Raw genomic sequence first — 19,923 nt, forward strand, 5'->3', positions numbered from 1 at the left:
TGGTTATATGGTATTTGCCTTTTCAAATACATATCTTAGGGTGGCAAAGAAAGGTAACATCACTTAATAGAGGGTTACTGGGGAAATTACCCTAATTTAATTAATATAGTTAAAATGAGAATCACAAATAATGATGAAAAGGAATTTAATATTTATTCCAAATCACTTAAGTGTGAATAGCTGTCAAATAGTTAAAATCAGGCTTTTTCTCAAGGAACTCACTACTTTCCCAAGGCAACCCAAGTCATTTTCAGAGAACTTTAATTATTAGATCTTTTGAAAGATTGTGTCAAACATCTGCTTCCTTGAATTTTCCATCATTCAGCCCCTTTTCAAGCCTAATTCCTCTTTCACATGATTGTTAAGCAAATATTTGCAGACAGTGACCCTATAAACCCTTCTCCCCACCCTGTCCTGTCCACAGTCTTATTTCCCATCTGAATTGCGCCATTTCACTCTTGCATTCCCTAAGAATTTAAATTCCCCGGCCATCCTAATCCAACGCATGGACTAAGTAAAAGACAGTGGTACTATCAACCAACTTGTCATTCTAGTAAATGCTGCCAAAGGCTGTAAGGACACCGTCTCGCTTCTGGATTTACTTTCAAAAGAGAGTTAACTGAGAATGCTGTGCCTTTCCCCGGTAGGCTGCTGTTACACAAAGCACCTCCATCTGTTTAATTCTATACTTTATTTGTATGAGACATTGCACCTTCTACTGTTACACTTCCATTTCATTGGACTTGTCTCTTGTTCCAACTTAATTCTGATCTCAAGTCCAACTGTGTCATCCCACAGGTATCCCTGTTGATAATGATTTAGAAATCTGATCAGCAAACCAACAATGTCACCTAAAGAAAGGAGCAATAATTTAGCACGTAGCACAATGCCTGGCATGTTAGCAGGAAATTCAATATTTTTTGAATGAATAAATGAGTCTATATACTCTTATTTAATCTTAAAATTTCATTAAGGCATCATCACCTCCATATTATTGACGAGACTGATGAAAACATAAGAGCTTAAATTACCCATGATCCCAGGTCTTCTAATTCTACCCTTCATCACCTTTCCATATTCACTGGCAAAAGTATTGAATGAGACAAGGATGGGAAATGAGGTCCTGACAAATCCCCCAAGAAAATACTCATCCAACTGTCTACAATATGGATAAAGACACTCAACTAGCAGTAAATTAACTATCCACTCTGTACCAGATTCATACTATACTCATTTATGGCTTTCCATTACTATAAATACAACTGATCATTCTCAACGCCATGTTAATGAATGGGAATTTAAATCATTTATGTTAAAATAAGTATTAAATGGAAACAGTGATGAAAGGCTGACTGTTATAACTAATTTTTTTAAAAGTCCCTGAATGATATTTACATATTTAATATTTGTTTATGAGGAACAGTCGAGATACAGCCATGCCCTGGAAAACATTTTTATTACTTCTAGGAATTCTAAACTTGTATGGTAATTTTCATTAACTCCAACAGTACAATGAATTGGCATTTTTTCTCTCAGATACTAATAACTACTGGCAATTTGTAAAGTGTCCCTTTATTCAGTCAGTAAATCCATATTAACACTACCAATTATCTAATATAAACTGGTTAAATCACCATAAACTTTGAAATGCTGTTCTTTTAATAAGTTCCTCTTAATTCAATGGATCCTTAACTGTATATATTTTGATTGCTCTCATTTCAGAACAAGAAAAAAAAGTTAATACAGCAAAAGCCCAGATGAATAGATGACTGAAGTAAGAACATTTATACTGTAAGCTTTTGCTCTATGATCAAAAGCAAACATTTCAGCATTTTCTTCTTCTTCTCACTTGTTGAGATACTATCTACACTGGAAAAGGAGTTACTAGATTACCTCCTAACTTTAAATTTCAGTTCCCAAAATGGCCTTAATAAAGAATGCATATCCTCATAGAGAACACAGACCTAAAAAGTTTAGTCAAGTAAATCCTAATGGTTGTATTCAGCAACCCTAGTCATGAAACACTGCCCTCAAATAACCAGGGAATTCTATCTGCAAGCAATGCTACAACCCCATCTACTGGAGAGGTACAAGCCACTGAGTCAATTTTTAATAAATTTATCTTTATGCGTAAGCCTTGTCAAGAACTAATAACATGGAAGTCCAGATAAAAATATTTCAAAACATTAAGAAAATCTTACCTACATCTTTTCGACCTGGCTTTTCAAAACGTCTGTCACCCCTACAAAGATAAAATAAATTTCAAACAAGCCTTGCAAATTCTATATGGAGCCCCCATCCATGACACCCACTTTCCTATCTTACTTTAATAGCATTTCTTCCTTTGTCAAATTGTAAAACAAAACATGGTTGTTACCTAACATTCAGAAAACACAGTGAAAACAAAAAACAAAAATATCCTACCTCACCAACCAAAACCTAACTTACACAGATAATCTGGTACATATAATTTTTTAAATACTGGAAATAAACTGGAATTTTTTTCTTTTCAATTAGAGACATGCTGTTCATAGTTTCTTATACTTTAGAATGTGTTTTCCCACATCATTAAATATTTTCAAAACCATTCTCTAACTTTAATGACTGTATGGTATTCTATTGTGTAGATACATCAATATAAAAGAAACCACTTTAATATTAAGCTGTTTGAGTTATTTCCAAATATTTTATATTATAAATATCACCACAGTGAACATCTTTGTTATAGACGTCATATAAAATACAAAACAGTAAAGAGAAGATGCTTTTAGTAATACCAACAATCAAGAAAATGGCAATAAAAGAGCAAATCAAATTAAGTATTAAATATCCAAGCAGTCACTAACATATTAACCTACTTATCTAAAATGTTTTCTTCCTTTAAGGAAGGATCATTTAAAATCTACATACAACTTGATGTTCACTAATTAGCAGCATTTTTAAAAAACTAAAACCCTGTAATTGTATACCAAAGAGACTTCACCTCCACAGAAAGCAAAAAAGGAATAAGCTTTATATACTAAGAAATCTATACCATGCTCTGGATCCTTCAGTTACCTTTCCTCCCAGCTCTGCGATCTATGCATTTCCCTGCCACCTCCTCGACCAAAAACACCCTCTACTTCATCAAAGCTTCTTTGGTAGAAACCACATTCACCTCTGCCTCTGCCTGAAAGTAAGAAAACAGAGAACATGACGGTCAGATGTCAATATGTGACACACAGTCAACACCAAGATCAGTCTTTGAAGTTCCATCTCTATAACAAGTAGGGTATCTACCTATAAATATTTTGTGAGCCCTTCTGAGTCTTTACCTGTGAGACCACTGAAGTAGCTAGACCACAGAAGGCTGAAAGAAACAAGTTAGAAAACTGGTGTAAGAGTCCAAAACCTGAACAAAAAACAGTATCAATATTAAGCACTTTAATAAAAAGTTCAATAGTGAAATTCATCCCAAGTTCAATAAATCACCTACTGTAAATTAAATCTTTTACTGGATTATTTTCAACAAAATGAAGAAATTTTTTTTTTTGGAAAGTTTGTAAAAAGGAGTGTGGCAGTTTGATATTACTTATAAATTCTAAAAAGAGATATTAATTATCTCTTAAAAATCTGTTTACAAACGTTTGTAAACAACTGTTCCTCTGGGCATGATACCCCTTTGTATTAAATTCAGAGGTTTCACTTTTACTTTATTAAATCAAGATTAGGGCTTTGATTCAACCACATCATTAGGGGGTGCAGGATTGAGTGTCTGCCCCCTTAGTGGGCTATATAAACAGATGAGCTCAATCAAGAATGTGGAAGTAGATAAATGGTGAACAACACAGAGGAAGAGAGACTGCTCCATAGACATGGCAGAAGCACCAGAAAGAGAGAGGAGCCTGATAATCTACAGCTGATCTTGTGAAGAGACCAGAGGAGCTGAGTCCAGAAAGGAACAAGCTCTGCAGCCTACAGGTGAAATTGGAAGAAGCTGGGCCCACGAAGCCTTAAGAGGAAGAGGAAGGCTGAACCCTTGCAATTATCAGCAGCCATCTTGCTTCAACAAGTGGCAACAGTATGGTGAGAAAGTAACTTGGCATTGGACTCTTTAGGGCCCTGTAACTATAAGCTTGTACCCCAAATAAATACCCTTTATAAAAGCCAACAGATTCCTGGTATTTTGCCTCAGCATCCCTTTTGGCTGACTAATAGAAGGAACTAAAGTAAAAAGCCAAGTACAAATGTTAAAATAAGTTAATCCCAGAGAAAAAATAATAGTCAATTCTATCAATTTTCTGAACAATCTTCTTAAAGGATATTCTACAATAACCAAAGGCACTCTTTCCGCTCTACCCAAATCTTGAAGTAAGAAATGACCAGATTAAATTCAAACCACAGAGCTGGTAAAAAATAAGACTGGAAGACTATGGTGGTTCAAATGTAAAGTATGAAATAGTCTTCACTGAAGGCAATTTGGTTAGGTGCACCAAAATTTGGCTCAACAATTCTACTTAAAAGTTTATCCTTACAGAAACACACAATGCAAATGTATATACATGAAGATGCTCATTAAAATTAAAAACAAAACAAAACTTGGACACGCAAATGCCCATCAATAATGGATTGGATAAATAAATTATGCTAAAATAATACAGTACAATACTATAAAGCCACGGAAGATAAAGTTCTGATAAAGTACCAGTATTAAAAGAAAGCAACAGGGAAGCAGATTTGGCTCAACTGACAGAGCATCTGCCTACCACATGGTATGTCCAGGGTTTAAACCCAGGGACTCCTGACCCGTGTGGTGAACTGGCCCACACTCAGTGCTGATGCATGCAAGGAGTGCTGTGCCATGCAGGGGTGTCCCCCGCATAGGGGAGCCCCACGCACAAGGAGTGTGCCCCTTAAGGAGAGCTGCCCCATGCGAAAAAGCACAGCCTGCCCAGGAGTGGCGCCTCACACACGGAGAGCTGACACAGCAAGATGACGCAACAAAAAGAGACACAGATTCCCAGTGCCACTGATAAGAATGCAAGCAGACACAGAAGAACACACAGCGAATGGACAGAGAGCAGACAACGGGGGAGAAGGGAAGAGAAATAAATAAATAAATCTTTAAAAAAATAAAAAAATAAAAGAAAGCAACATTATCCTGTTGAATGACAAAAGCATGCCATAGAATCATATATATAAATAATTCCATTCCCATAAATCACATAGCTGCAGAGTTGGGGTCAAGAAGGATATATATCCAATTCCTGGATCTGGCGGCAGAAGGCAAAATGCACTGTCAACTTTCTACTTTTCGTGCAGTTTGAGGTTTTCCCAACAAATATTCACCATTTGTATGCAACTCACAAGTGAGAAACCTGGAGGTAGGATGGACTCATGGGGACATACTGATAACTAAAAGAACTAAAAGAAATCTTAGCCATCATACCTAAACCTAGCCCAACTTGTCCCACAGTGCAAAACCACCCAAAGGAAAACAATAATGGCACTTGAATAAAAAGCATGGATGCATTCCCAAAGCCAAATACAACTGAGTTAATTAGTTATTTCAACGATCCATGCAGTATTTCTACTTCTTGGTTATAGTTTACCAGAAACTGACTCAGAATACTTTTACCATCTTATGAAATATGAAAATAATGCACAGAATTGTCTGCAGGGAACCTTCAGAACAATAAATACCCTCTTAACTAGTCCAGGTAACTGTTCTGATACCTGGAAAGTGGAAGTGTGGTGTGGGGTTGAAACTGTATCATCTTAAAGTTACTTTCCAGCTATAAAACTCAATGACAACTTCCAGTTTAAGTGCCTCTCCCCTTATGAAATATATGTATTTATTTAAGATCTTAATACAGTATAATAGAAACTGGTATATAACACTAGTGTGGATCCTCTACAATAATGTTTTCAGGGTTAAAGAAAAAAGTCCCCTTTCTTTATTTATAGAGGACACATTTCAATGCAAAGCCAGTATGAACATATCTCATCTTAAAATGTTTTGTTCTAGAAACATGTTAGAAATATTCTTCAGCTTACCAGAAAAACAAAGCAAAATACATATATTTTCTGCAATAATTATGATGACTACTAGCACTGGCACTGGTTCTGTTTACAAAACTGAAGCTTTCTAATGGGTTACATAAAAAGAATCTGATTCTAGAGCTCTCCAGTTTGTAAAATATAAGGAATAATCATCAAAGAACAAGGTCTACAATCATTCATAAGTAAGCAAGTAAATATAAAAAAATGAATCTTTCATAAAGTTAATTTCAAAGGACTGTCCTACTCTCTGAGATTCCACCCGGTTTGGGGGATTAAAATACATTTCTTTTAAATAAGGATGAAGTGAGTGGTTGGCAGTTGTATTCATTTGCCTTATTTATAATTACCTGACCAGATAAAATTTGAAAATAATAATGTGCCTTCATCCATTTATTTGTTTAAATTGTACTAGTTCATTATATTTAGAAGTCTGAAAGACAGTCAATTTTCACACTGGTGTTTCTACAGGTTGGAAAGAGCCAGGATATTGTACTCTGCCCATGCAAAAAAGGTAATCATTATTCAAGAATTTAAAATTATAAAAAATGTTTTAAAGAATTTAAACTTAAGTAATAAAAATACAAAACCATGCAGACTCTACCCACAGCCTTGTTTTATAAAATGCACTTTTGAAGCACACATATCACCCAAAAATTCCCTTGCAGAGATGACGCAGGCTAGTCTAGGGAATGGGAAGACAAGTCTAAAAGCCTGGCAAAAAAACATGACTGAGATACACAGGCCATAGAACCCTGCATGGAAACACCCCGAGGGAAAGACCCCACCAGAAGGCTGCTGGAAGAACCCAGCCATGAAAACTCCAGCTGGAATGAGATTTCATCTGGGGTCAAGGATATCATCCTGGATATCCTTCAGGGGCCTCATCACTGGGCCCCCAAGAGGACTGATGGGTGGGGTAATCAATCAAAACAGCAAACAGCTGGGGCCCCTCCCCCAAACATTAACAAGGGGAAAAATAATTAATGCTTAAAAAGTAACCACACAAGCCAAATCTCTCTTTCTCTGCCTGGAGCAGCCCACACCTACATACACCTGGGGATCCGTAATCTGTTATTTTCTCCCCTTTCTATTCTCTTCTCCCATTTCCTTAATAAACTACTGGCCTAACTAAACAGGCATGTTCTTAAATTCTTTTCTGTAACATAGCCAAGAACCTAGAGGAATCCAGCTTCAGGGGTATTTTTTAATATGTTTTAAAGATGATCCTAACTATGCTCAAGATTAAAAACCACTGTTGTAGACACTGACAAATTCAGAAGGAAAAATGTCTACAAATAGGTAACAGTTTCTGGTCATAGTAAGTGATGATTTCTAGTTAGCCTCTGCATCATTCACAATATCTGCATTCCCATATTCTTAATGGACTACTGAAAGAAACTTCTTCACAGTAATGCCAAGTTTAATACATTCTCTATAAAGACAACATAAATTACTCTGTTCCTAGGTACAATCTTAAGAGAATCTAGCTACTCCACACTTAGGATCTAGACATCTGGGTGATGTGGTGGTATGTGAAGACCAAAGCCTTTGTCATTGCAGACACCCAATTCTTCAATTTCTAAAGCATCTCTTAGCAATTACAAGGTGGACTTAAAACTGCTGCAATTTAACCAACTTACGAGTTAAGTGCTCAATTTAAATATTTAATATTACAAACATCAAGAATGTCTTATGTAGCAGAAAATCAACCCAAAAAAGGGAGGCAGTATTAAAAAAACAAATAGCAAAATAAGAATCATTCTTCTAAGAAAAGACACAAATCTACAAAACTATATGTTAAATAAAAGACTGGCAAATAAATACTTCTTATTCTCCTCAATAGCCCTAGAAGGGGGTATTGATGGAGACAGCTTTTACTGCTAAAGCCCCTCACTGGCTGGGGACACGATGGCACAGGGGCCTTAAACAGAATCCCTAGGACACAGAGACCTGGGGGACTTGTGTGCTGCTCCAGCAGTCAGGACACTTCAGGAAGCTCTGGCTCCCAAAGTGCAAGGCCCCCACCACTGCTTCTCCTCGTCTGGTATGGCTCGTTTCACGGGAAAGCTCACCTCTCCCTCTTGAAGAACTCCGCCCTCTAGGAGCCCCCACCACTGCTCCTCCTCCTCCTCGGCCTGTCAATCGCAGGACAGCAGCACTATTTACAGACATGGAAAAGTTCCTCTGCCAAAAAAAAACAAAAAGAAAAAGAAAGAAAAAAGAAAGAAAGAAAGAAAAAATGGATAAAACAGATAAAACTACATGTTGCCTCTCCCCACCTCCCACTGCACCTATAAAGTGGCATCGTATTACTACTAGCCATGGGACACCATAACAACATGACAGACTGACATGACCCAAAACCTGATTTGAGCTGACAATTTCAAATTAATACTTCAGGCCAACAAACATTAACCACCAATGCCTTTGTACTATGCTGGATTCTTCGCAGAAATATTAAACAAGTAAATAAACTCTAAATTCTGCATGTATCTGGAAGCAGACAGGTACACAATGAAATAGAGAAAACTGTGAAAGAAATTTGGTCTGAAAGGGTCCTTTAAAATTATAACTGGTGAAAAGTGGAAATGAGCACATAGATGTAAGATGGAGTCCGAAAAAGGTCTGATTCAAGAATAGCATGATAAAGCACAGCTCTCTCGGAAAAATTTTTCAAAGAAGGAAAATGATCTTTTTGCCTCATTCTGTTCACCAATGTGAATTCCAAGTCCAATGATATTTAACAGAATGACAGAACTATAAGCAAATGGGAAAGGGCCAGATAGGAATCTAGAAAAGATCAACCACCTGAATAATACATTAATGTGGATGGGGAGAAGCTTGAAAAGAAATAAACAAAATCCTAATTACTCAGTTACTAACCTGCACTCCAACCCCACAGCCAATGTGGAATGAGATCAAGTACAATGAGACGAAAGTGGATGAGAATCCTTCAAGCACAAAAAAGAACATGAAAAGACAGGAGGCCTATCAGCCAAAAAAAAAGTCTAACACTTTCGAATAAATTGAGAATATGGAGCTTAAGAAAAGGTAAAACAAAACTCAATTACAAATATCCTGAAAATAACCATAAAATATGAAAATACTGGAAACTGTAAGAAGCATTTTGCAAAAGTATTTGGAGTATCCTTATTTGGAAACTTTTCTAACTTAAAACATAAAAAAAAAGACATTTGTACAAAAGTGCAAAGGGGTGGTACCCTGAAGAAATTGCCTCCTGTGCATGACTGTAGTGAAGGACCCTCCTGGCAGAGGGTAAGAAGTGAGGCTTAAAGGTTATATTGTAAAAGAGTCCTACACGTCTGCTAGTATTTTAGTCCTAAGTGGTTTACACAGTGAAGATCTGATTTGCTGTTTTGGTTCAACCTAAATCAAAATATGATGTCATACCTCTTTTGAAGGAAACTGGTTAAAAACTTCTACTACCATTACTGAATTTTTAAAAAAATATACGTATTTTTTTAAATATATGTATTTACTTTTTAAAATAAATACATTTTCTCCTTTTTCAGAGTTTTATTTGATACTGTGCCCATTTAATTTGACCAGGCAAACTTTAGAAACTTATCAATGTAAACAGGTTTTTTTCCTTCAAATTTTACGGGTATATAATCATATAATCAAGCAACTTCAAAAATGAAGACTTACTAAAAACAAAAACACCTAACTTGAAAAAATATAATCCAAAGTATACTTAATAAAACTTATTAAATGAAAAAGGAAACTGATTGAGATATATGCATTAATTTACCCTTTAGCATGGAGTAACCCAGTGATGTCAGGTGGATAATGCCTGAAGCACCAAAATTAAATCAAGGCTATGAAGTCCCAGAATCTAGACTAATAACTCTAACACTGAAAACAGAGGTCAAAGCTAAATGCATTATATATGTCAGGATCACACACCATTAAACACCTCCTCATTACTAAACCATGATATGTGTATAACTCAAATGCCCCCATCTACAGGTAGAAGAAAACCCTCCTATATTTTCATACTCTCTCACCCACTTGTGCAGAAAGTATAAACTGGCATAATCTCTTTGAAAGGAACATTTCAAAATGTCTTTAAATGCCCAAACCCTTTGACCCAACATTTCTACCTCTTACACATGAGAAATAATGAAAGTAGAAAGATCTTTACTGCAGCACTGTTTGCAAAAGCAAGAACTAGAAATCACCTAAGAATCAACCAATAGGGGCTAATTTAAAAATCATGGGGGGATTTCAGGGAATATGGTGGACTAGAAACATAAAGGACTCTCTGTTCTCTCAGAAAACTAGCTAGAGGACAGGCTGAAATGGCCTGGAAAAAAAAATCTTCTAGGGCTTAGGACACCAGGTAACAGCTGGACCTCACCGAGAAGACAGAAGGAAAAAGGAGGGGAATCACAACAGCAAAACTGTGAGTGGAAACCAACAGCTGCTTCTGCCAGCACCCTCCCCTACACTAAAGACACTTTAGAATTCTCAGGCCTCTGAGAAAGTGGCTACAAAGTGGGCGGCATGGATCCACTGCCCTAGGAAAGGGAAGAAAGAGGGACTCAGCCAAGGGTTAACTCAGCTTTGACACACAAATTTGGTCTACTGTGTCCCAGGAGCCCTTCCAGGAAGGCGGTGCCACTGACTGCCTTGGGAACCACCGAGGGACTAAAGAGACTCCAGACTTCTCAATCTCCCTCTCTAACAACCAGGACTGACTGTTGAGGATGCAAAGGTAAGTGAACTATTTCCTACCCTGGAAAAGGTTAAGGGCTGCTAGAGAAGGCTAGAGAACTGTCTCTGAGAGTGTTTGAAATACAAGGCCTCTATCACACAGGTCAGTTCCGTGTTTCAGCACACACACTCTGACCAAGCACTGAACTGAGAGGGCTGCCAAAGACAGTCATCTGATGGCAGACCAATTAAGTGCACGTGAGAAAACTAAAAATAAAAGAGGGTTTTTCCAGCCTTTCCCTCCCTAAGGCCCTAGGAAACGGGTGTGCAACCCATTACTGGATCCAGAGACCAGTTTTGAGCAACAAAGAGGGACAATCCTAAGGACCCAGGTTGAACCAAGAATCCAAGAGCAGCAGCAGTAACACAAAGCCTCCCACCACGAAATCCCTACAAAAGAGAAAGAAATTCAGTATCTGAGTAAACTACCATCCTAATCAGATGTCTAGATTATCAGCAAAAAATTATGAGTCATAGTAAGAAGACATGGACCAAGAAAAGGAATACATTAAGGCCACAGAAGAGACACAGGATTTGAGACAACTAATTGACAAGATATTTGCAAATTTCCAAAATCAAATTAATAAGCTGAATGACAATATGGCTAAAGAGATAAACAACATTAAGAAGACATTGAGAGAGCACAAAGAAGAATTTGAGGGAAGTGGATGTGGCTCAAGTGATAGAGTTTCCCCCTACCATATGGGAGGACCTGGGTTCAATCCCTGGGGCCTCCTGGTGAAAAGGAAGAAAGTGTGCCATGCACCAAGGCAGTGCCCGCGTGGTGAGCCAGTGCCCCGCACAAGTGAGTCACGCAGCAAGATGACAACACATCAAAAGAGAGACAAGAGTTAAGGTGAAGTGCAGCAAAAACCCAGGAACTGAGGTGGTACAAGTGACAGGGAACCTCTCCCCTCATCAGAGGTCTCCAGGATCAAATCCCAGTGAACCCTAGAGGAGAGAAAATGAAAAGAGACGACAACACCGATAGCAAAAAGAGCAGGGCAGGAGGAGGGGATGGGGGAAAAATAAATTTAAAAATCTTTAAAAAAGAAGAATTTGAAAACCTAAATAGAAAAGTAACAGAACTCATGGGAATAAAAGACACAATACGTGCAATAAAAAACACATCAGAGGTGAGTGGATGTGGCTCAAGCAGTTGAACGTTCACTTCCCACATGGAAGGTCCCAGGTTCGGTCCCCAATGCCTCCTAAAAACAGAAACAAAACAACAAGGAAAACAGATGAAAAAACCAACCCATGGAAGCTGATGTGAATCGGTGGTTGAGCGCCAGCTTCCCAAACACGAGGTGGAGGTCTTGGGTTTAAACCCCTACCCTCCTTACCTAAAACCAAACAATTAAAAAAAAAAAAACAAAACCACCATATTAGAGACATACAACAACATGCTCAAAATGATAGAAGAAAGAGTAAGTGATGCAGAAGACAGAATAGCTGAAATTTGAAGAGATACTCAGAATGTCAAATATCAAAAGAAAAAATGGTGAGAGCAGCAAGGGAGAAACAAACCATCATATATAAGGGACACCCAGTAAGACTTAATGTGGAGGGAAGCAGACTTGGCTCAACAGATAGAGCATCCGCCTACCACAAAGGAGGTCCACAGCTCAAACCCAGGCCCTCCTTGACCCGTGCAGAGCTGGGCCACGTGCAGTGCTGATGCGCGCAAGGAGTGCCATGCCACGCAGGGGTGTCCCCTGCGTAGGGGAGCCCCACGTGCAGGGATTGCGCCCCATAAGGAGAGCCACCCAGTGTGAAAGAAAGTGCAGCCTGCCCAGGAGTGGCACCACACACACACACAGAGCTGACGCAGCAAGATAATACAACAAAAAGAGACACAAATTCCCGGTGCCGCTTACAAGAATAGAAGCAGACACAGAAGAACACAAAGCTAATGGACACAGAGAACAAACAACTGGGGTGGGTAGGGGAAAGAAATAAATAAAAATAAATCTTAAAAAAAAAAAAAGACAATATGGATTTCTCATCAGAAACTTTAGAGGCAAGATGACAGTGGTATGATAAAATTAGTAGACTGAAAGGGAAAAAAACACCAGCTGAGAATTCTGTATCCAGCAAAACTGTCCTTCAAATATGAAGGTGGATATAAAATATTCACAAGCAAACAGAAACTAAGAGAGTTTAAAAAAAGAAACCATTTTTGCAAGAAACATTAGGGGAAGACGTAGAGCCTGAAAAAAAGACAGGAGACGAAGGCTTGGAGAAAAGTATAGAAGAAAGAATAGCAGAAAGGATAATCGAAAGAGTAAAAAGAAAGGTGAAAATATGACATGACGTATGAAAATCAAAGAATAAAATGGTGGAAGTAAATAATGCATTTACGTTAGTATCACTGAATGTGAATGGATTAAACTCCCCAATCAAAAGACAGAGGCTGACAGAATGGGTTAAAAAACATGAGTCATCTATATGCTGCTTAAAAGAGACTCACCTTAGACACATGGATACAAACTGGCTGAAAGTGAAAGGTTAGAAAAAGATACTCCAGACAAATAGTAACCAAAAATGAGCAGGGGTAGCTACATTAATATCAGACAAAACACACTTTAAATGCAAAAAGTTCTAACAGATACAGAAGGCCATTCTATATATTTTTTTAAAAAAAGGATAATCCACCAGGAAGATATAAGAGTCGTAAGTATCTATGCACCTAACCAGGATACCCCAAAATATATGAGACAAACTGGCAAAACTGAAGGGAGAAAGAGATGTCTCTACAATAATCACTGGAAACTTTAACACACCACCCATATTATTAGATAAAACTAGACAGAAGATCAACAAGGAAACATAAAAGAAGAAGAACATGATAAACAAGCTAGACCTGACACAGATATACAGAACGTTGCATCCAAACTCAGCAGATTATACCATCTTCTCAAGTGCCCATGGATCTTTCTCAAGGACAGACAACATGTTAGGCCACAAGGCAGCTCCCTATAAACATAAAAAGACTGAAATTATATAACACATCTTCTCAGATCATAATGGAATGAAACTGAAAATCAGTAATAGACAGGAAAAAGGTAAATTCATAAATGTTTGGAGACTAAACAACACACTCCTAAATATTCAGTGAGTCAAAGAAGAAATTCCAAGTGAAATCAGTAAATATATTGAGACAAATGAAATCGAGAACATAACTTATTAAAGCTTATGGAATACAGCAAAGGCAGTCTTGAGAGGCAATTTTATAGCCCTAAATACCTATCTTTAAAAAAGAAGGGAAGTGGATTTGGACCAACGGATAGGGCGCCCACCTACCACATGGGAGGTCCAAGGTTCAAACCGAGGGCTTCCTAACCTGTGTGATGCGCTGGCCCAAACCCAGGGCTTCCTGACCTGTGCAATGAGCTGGCCCACGCACAGTGCTTATGTGCGCAAGGAGTGCCACACCCCACACACAAGGACTGTGCCCCATAAGGAGAGCCACCCAATGCGAAACAAGTTCAGCCTCCCCAGGAGTGGTGCCACACACACGGAGAGCTGATGCAGTAAGATAATGCAACAAAAAAGAGACACAGATTCCAGGCGCTGCTGACAAGAATACAGGCGGCCACAGAAGAACACACAGCAAATGGACACAGAGAGCAGACAGCTGGGGGAGGAAGAGTGGGGTGAGGAAGGGGAGAGAAACAAATAAAAAATAAATCTTTAAAAAAGAAGAAAAAGCTAAACTCCAAGATTTAACAAGTAGAGAAACTAAAAAAGAACAGCAAACCAATCCCAAAGCAAGCAGAAAGAAAAAAAACAATAAAAATTAGAGCAGAAATAAATGAAATTGAGAACAAAAACACAACAGAGAAAATCAACAAAACCAAAAGATGGTTCTTTGAGATCAATAAAATTGACAAACCCCTTTAGATCAATGGGAAAAAAAAAGGAGAGGAGATGCAAAGAAATAAAATCAGAAATGAAAGGGGGGAAGTTACACCTGACCCCACAGAAATAAAAAGGATCATAAGAGGATACTGGGAAGCAGATGTAGTTGAAGCAACTGGGCTCCCATCTTCCATATAGGAGGCCCAGGGTTCGATACCCAGGGCCTCCTGGTAAAGGCAAGGTGGTCCGTGTGGCAAGCTGGCCCAAGTGGTGTGCTGGCCCAAGCAAGAGTGCTGGCCCACCCAGGAGTGCTGCCCCACGCAGAGAGCTGATGCAGCAAGATGACGCAACAAAAAGAGACAAAGAGGAGACATAATAAGAGATACAGAAGACCAGGGAACTGAGGTGGCGCAAGAGAATAATAGACTCTCTCCACTCTGGAAGGTCCCAGATCGGTTCCAGGAGCCGCCTAATGAGAATACAAACAGACACAGAAGAATACACAACAAATGGACACAGAGAACAGACAATTGGGGGGGGGGGGGGGGGAGAAATAAATAAAAATCTTAATAAAAAAAAAAAAAGAAGATATTATGAGAAACATGTCAGTCCTACCCAAATTATAACACATTCAATGTAATACCAATCAAAATTCCAACAGCGTACTTTACAGAAATAGAAAAGACAATTACCAAATTCATTTGGAAGGGAAAGTGCACCCAAAAATCCAAAAGCATTCTAAAAAAGAGGAACAACATGGGAGGTATTTCACTGCCTGACCTTGAAACATACTACAAAGATACAGTGGTCAAAATGGTATGGTACTGGTGGCAGACTTGGCCCAATGGTTAGGGCGTCCATCTATCACATGGGAGGTCTGCAGTTCAAACCCCAGGCCTCCCTGATCCGTGTGGAGCTGGCCCATGCGCAGTGCTGATGCGCGCAAGGAGTGCCATGCCACGCAGGGGTGTCCCCCGCATAGGGGAGCCCCACGCGCAAGGAGTGCACCCCGTAAGGAGAGCTGCCCAGCAAGAAAGAAAGTGCAGCCTGCCCAGGAATGGTGCAGCACACACGGAGAGCTGACACAACAAAAAGAAACACAGATTCCCATGCTGCTGACAGCAACAGAAGCGGACAAAGAAGATGCAGCAAATAGACACAGAGAACAGACAACCGGGGTGGGGGGGAAGGGGAGAGAAATAAATAAATAAATCTTAAAAAAAAAATGATATGGTACTGCAATAAAGACAGACACAGCCATCAATGGAATAGAACTGAGAGTCCAGAAATAAATCCTCACCTCTATGGTCAACTGGTTTTTGACAAACCTAACAAGTCCAAGCCTATCAAGACAAACCTACCATGTTAACAGGACAAAACAGTCTCTTCAACAAATGGTGCTTGGAGAACTGGATATCTATAGCCCAAAGAATGAAAAAGGACCCCTATCTCATTCCCTATACAAGAATCAACTGAAAAAGGATCAAAGACCTAAAACCACTAGAAGGACCATAAAACTACTAGGAGGAAATGTAGGGAAACATCTTAAATGTTGTTTATGGTAAGTGGTGGTTTCTTGCATCTTACACCCAAAGCACATGCAACCAAAGAAAATATAGATAAATGGAACTTCCTCAAAATTAAACACTTTTGTACCTCACAGGGTGAAAAGGCAGCCAACTCAATAGGAGAAAATATTTGGAAATCATGTGTCCAATAAGGGTTTAATATCCAGGATATATAAAGAGATGTTACAACTCAGCAATAAAAAGACAAACGACCCAACTGAAAATGGACAAGACTTGAATAGGCATTTGTCCAAAGAAGAAATACAAATGGCAAAAGAACACATGAAAAAATGCTCAACATCACTAATGATTAGGGAAATGCAAATCAAAACTACAATGAGCTATCATTTCACACCTATCAGAATGGCCCCTATTAAAAAGACAGAGAACTACCAAGTGTTGGAGAGGACGTGGAGAGATAGGAACACTTATTCACTGCTGGCGGGAATAAGAATGTTACAGCCACTGTGGAAGACTGGCAGTTCCTAAAGAAGCTGAATATAGATTAGCCATACGACCTGACAATACCACTACTGGGTATATACCCAGGAGAACTGACAGCAGTGACACGAACAGAAATTTGCACATCGATGTTCACAGCAGCCTTATTCACGGTTGCCAAAAGGTGGAGATAACCCAGGTGTCCATCACCCAATGAATGGATAAACAAACTGTAGTGTTTCACATGTAAGAGGAAATGAAGTCATAAAGCATATAACAACATGAATGAACGTGGAGGATATTACATTGAGTGAAGCAAGCCAGACACAAAAGGACAAATACTTCATGACTGGGTTACTATGAACTAAATTTATTGTGTAACATATTGTATGACTCCACTTAAATAAAATGCCAATATAAATCAATTTATAAAGATGAAATTTGATTAATGGTTATGCAGAGCTAACGGCATGCTAAAGGGTGTAGAGTTTTTCTTCTTGGAGTAATGAAATAATTCTAAAATTTTTTGTCATGATGAATGCACAACACTGTGATAATGCTTAAAGCCACTGACTATACACTTGAGATAGATTGTATGGTACGTGAATACATCCCAATAAAACTGCTTAATAAATAATTGTGCAAGGATAGCCAGAAATAGCAGCTATGTACAGCAGGGAAACAGAGAGAGATTGCAAAGTGAAGAATTTTGTTTGTTTTTGTTTATTATTACTACTGAAATAATGAATATACTCTAATGATTGAAGTGATGAATGCACAACTATGTGATTATGCCAAATACTGCTGATCTACACTTTGGATGAACTGGATGCTTTATTAGGATATATCAATAAATTGATTTGTTTAAAAACCACCATGGTATATCTACACATGGAAGTCTATGCAACTGTTAAAAAGAACAAAACAAGTCCATTAGGTTGAACGACATGAAATTGCTAACATTCAAACATTTCTAATTCACAAAAACTATACTTGTATATGCAGTTTTTCCAACCTAACAGATAGTTGTACTTAGGAGCACTCTGACCTAAGGCCAGAATGTCTGGGACTGAATTCAGCTCCTCTACTTACTAGTGATATGACCTTGGGCAATTTACTCAACTTCCCAGTGTCTTACTTTCCTCAACTGTAATATAAGGATAGGGACAATATTTTTATCTACCTCATGGCTTACTGTAAGCACACAACACATATGTAAATGTCAAGTGCTTAAAACAGTGCCAGACACAAATTAAAAGTTAAGTAAAAAGAAAAAAAAAAGTTATTTAAGTGTGTTTGCTGTTATTTGCTAGATACATACTTAGGTATAAACAGTATGCATAGCATGCTCCCATATGTGTGTTATTTGTGTGTTTAAAGAAATATATAGTTGTTTGCTTGTAAGTGCATTAAATATCCCTGGAAGAAAACATTAAGAAAATCAAGACAGGGAAGCAGACTTGGCCAAATGGATGGGGCATCTGCCTACCACATGGGAGGTCCGCGGTTCAAATCCCGGGCCTCCTTGACCCGTGTGGAGCTGGCCCACGCACAGTGCTGATGCGCGCAAGGAGGGCCGTGCCACACAGGGGTGTCCCCCACATAGGGGAACCCCACGAATAAGGAGTGCGCCCCAAAAGGAGAGCCGCCCAGCACGAAAGAAAGTGCGGCCTGCCCAAGAATGGTGCCACACACAGCTGACACAATAAGATAACGCAACAACAACAACAAAAAGAAACACAGATTCCTGGTGCCGCTGATAAGGATAGAAGTGGTCACAGAAGAACGCACAGCGAATGGACACAGAGAGCAGACAACTGGGGCGGGGGGAGGAGAGAGAAATAAATAAAAAAAAAAGAAAGAAAATTGAGACAGTGGTTACCCCTGAGGAAAAGTAATAACAGGAAAGGAGCTTAGGAGAGTAGCAGACTTGCTATTCACTATATATACTTTTGAATTTTTTATGTTTTACCTATTCAAAATTAGAGCAATTGTGTATTTTTTCATACTTTGGAATATTATACCGCAAATATGAGTGAACTAGAGCTACATGTATCAACACAGAAAAATCAATGTTCAGGAAAAAAAGGAAGCTGGAGAATAGACGACAGTTTGCTATCTTTAATATGAAATTTATACCACTAAAAATATATCTTCCATATGGATATATAAATGTATAAAAAATACATAAAAACATGAATGAGAACAAGAAATCAATTCATGGTCTGAGAAGACAGAGCCATACATCCCAAGCAGTCTAACCTATATCTAAAAACCACCACAACACCACCAGTAAATGTACTGGTGTTTGTAATAATATTGCCTGTACTTGTCTGTTTATTTGAAATATCTGATAATAAAAATATTTTTGAAAGAAACCAGGGAAGTGGATGTGGCTCAACCAACTGGGCTCCCCTCTATCATATAGGAGATCCAGGGTTCAATGCCCAGGGCCTCCTGGTGAAGGTGAGCTGACCCATGCGGAGTGCCGGCCCATGCGGGAATGCAGTCTCATGCAGGAGAGCCACCCTGCATGGGAATGCCGCCCCGCGCACGAGTGCTGGCCAACATGGAGAGCTGGTGCAGCAAGATGACACAGTAAGAGACACAGAGGAGAGAAAATAAGAAGATGTAGCAAAACAGGGGAGCTGAGGTGGCACAAGAGAGTAATCACCTCTCTCCCACTCCAGAAGGTCCCAGGATCGGTTCTCAGAGCCGCCAAACAAGAATAGAAGCAGACACAGAAGAACACACAGCGAATGGACACAGAGAGCAGACAACAGGGGGAATGGGGGTGGGGGCAAGGTTAAAAAAATTATTGAAAAAAGAAACTAAACTAAAATATAGTGAAATGCTGGGAGTGGATGTGGCTCAAACTGCTGAGTGCCTGCTTCCCACATGGGAGGTCCCAGTTTGAGTCCCCAGTCCTAGTACCTCAAAAAAAATGTCAACTTGGGAAACGGACATGGCTCAACTGATAGAATGTTCTGTCCGTCTACCATATGGAGGGTCCAGGTTTTCAATCCCCAGGGCCTCCTAACCTGTGTGGTAAGCTGGACCATGCACAGTGCTGCCACATGCAAGGAGTGCCATGCCATGCAGGGGCGCCCCCATGTATGGGTGCCCCACGCGCAAGGAGCGCGCCCCGTAAGGAGAGCCGCTGCACGTGAGAAAAATGCAGACCACCCAGGAGTGGTGCCACACACACGGAGAGCTGACCCAGCAAGATGACACAACAAAAAAAGAGATGCAGTTTCCCAGTGCCGTGGGA

At 39.1% G+C, this 19,923-nt stretch overlaps 1 protein-coding gene across 13 annotated transcripts in view; it reads right to left on the reverse strand.

Moving 5' to 3' along the window:
* Positions 1 to 19,923, reverse strand: part of GIGYF2 (GRB10 interacting GYF protein 2) — a 145,669-nt gene that overhangs the window by 81,080 nt on the left and 44,666 nt on the right. For 8 of the 13 annotated variants that reach the window (XM_058299883.1, XM_058299884.1, XM_058299886.1 and 5 more), the window contains 3 exons: positions 8,115 to 8,226; positions 3,058 to 3,169; positions 2,202 to 2,242 (listed from right to left, as the gene is read on the reverse strand). In XM_058299883.1, coding sequence (XP_058155866.1) covers positions 2,202 to 2,242; positions 3,058 to 3,169; positions 8,115 to 8,226 — 265 coding nt within the window. The remainder of the gene's footprint in view (positions 1 to 2,201; positions 2,243 to 3,057; positions 3,170 to 8,114; positions 8,227 to 19,923) is intronic. The other 5 variants (XM_071216049.1, XM_071216047.1, XM_071216048.1 and 2 more) reach the window with 1 other exon arrangement.

The sequence above is a fragment of the Dasypus novemcinctus genome, chromosome 7 (assembly GCF_030445035.2).
Source record: "Dasypus novemcinctus isolate mDasNov1 chromosome 7, mDasNov1.1.hap2, whole genome shotgun sequence".
Taxonomy (NCBI): domain Eukaryota; kingdom Metazoa; phylum Chordata; class Mammalia; order Cingulata; family Dasypodidae; genus Dasypus; species Dasypus novemcinctus.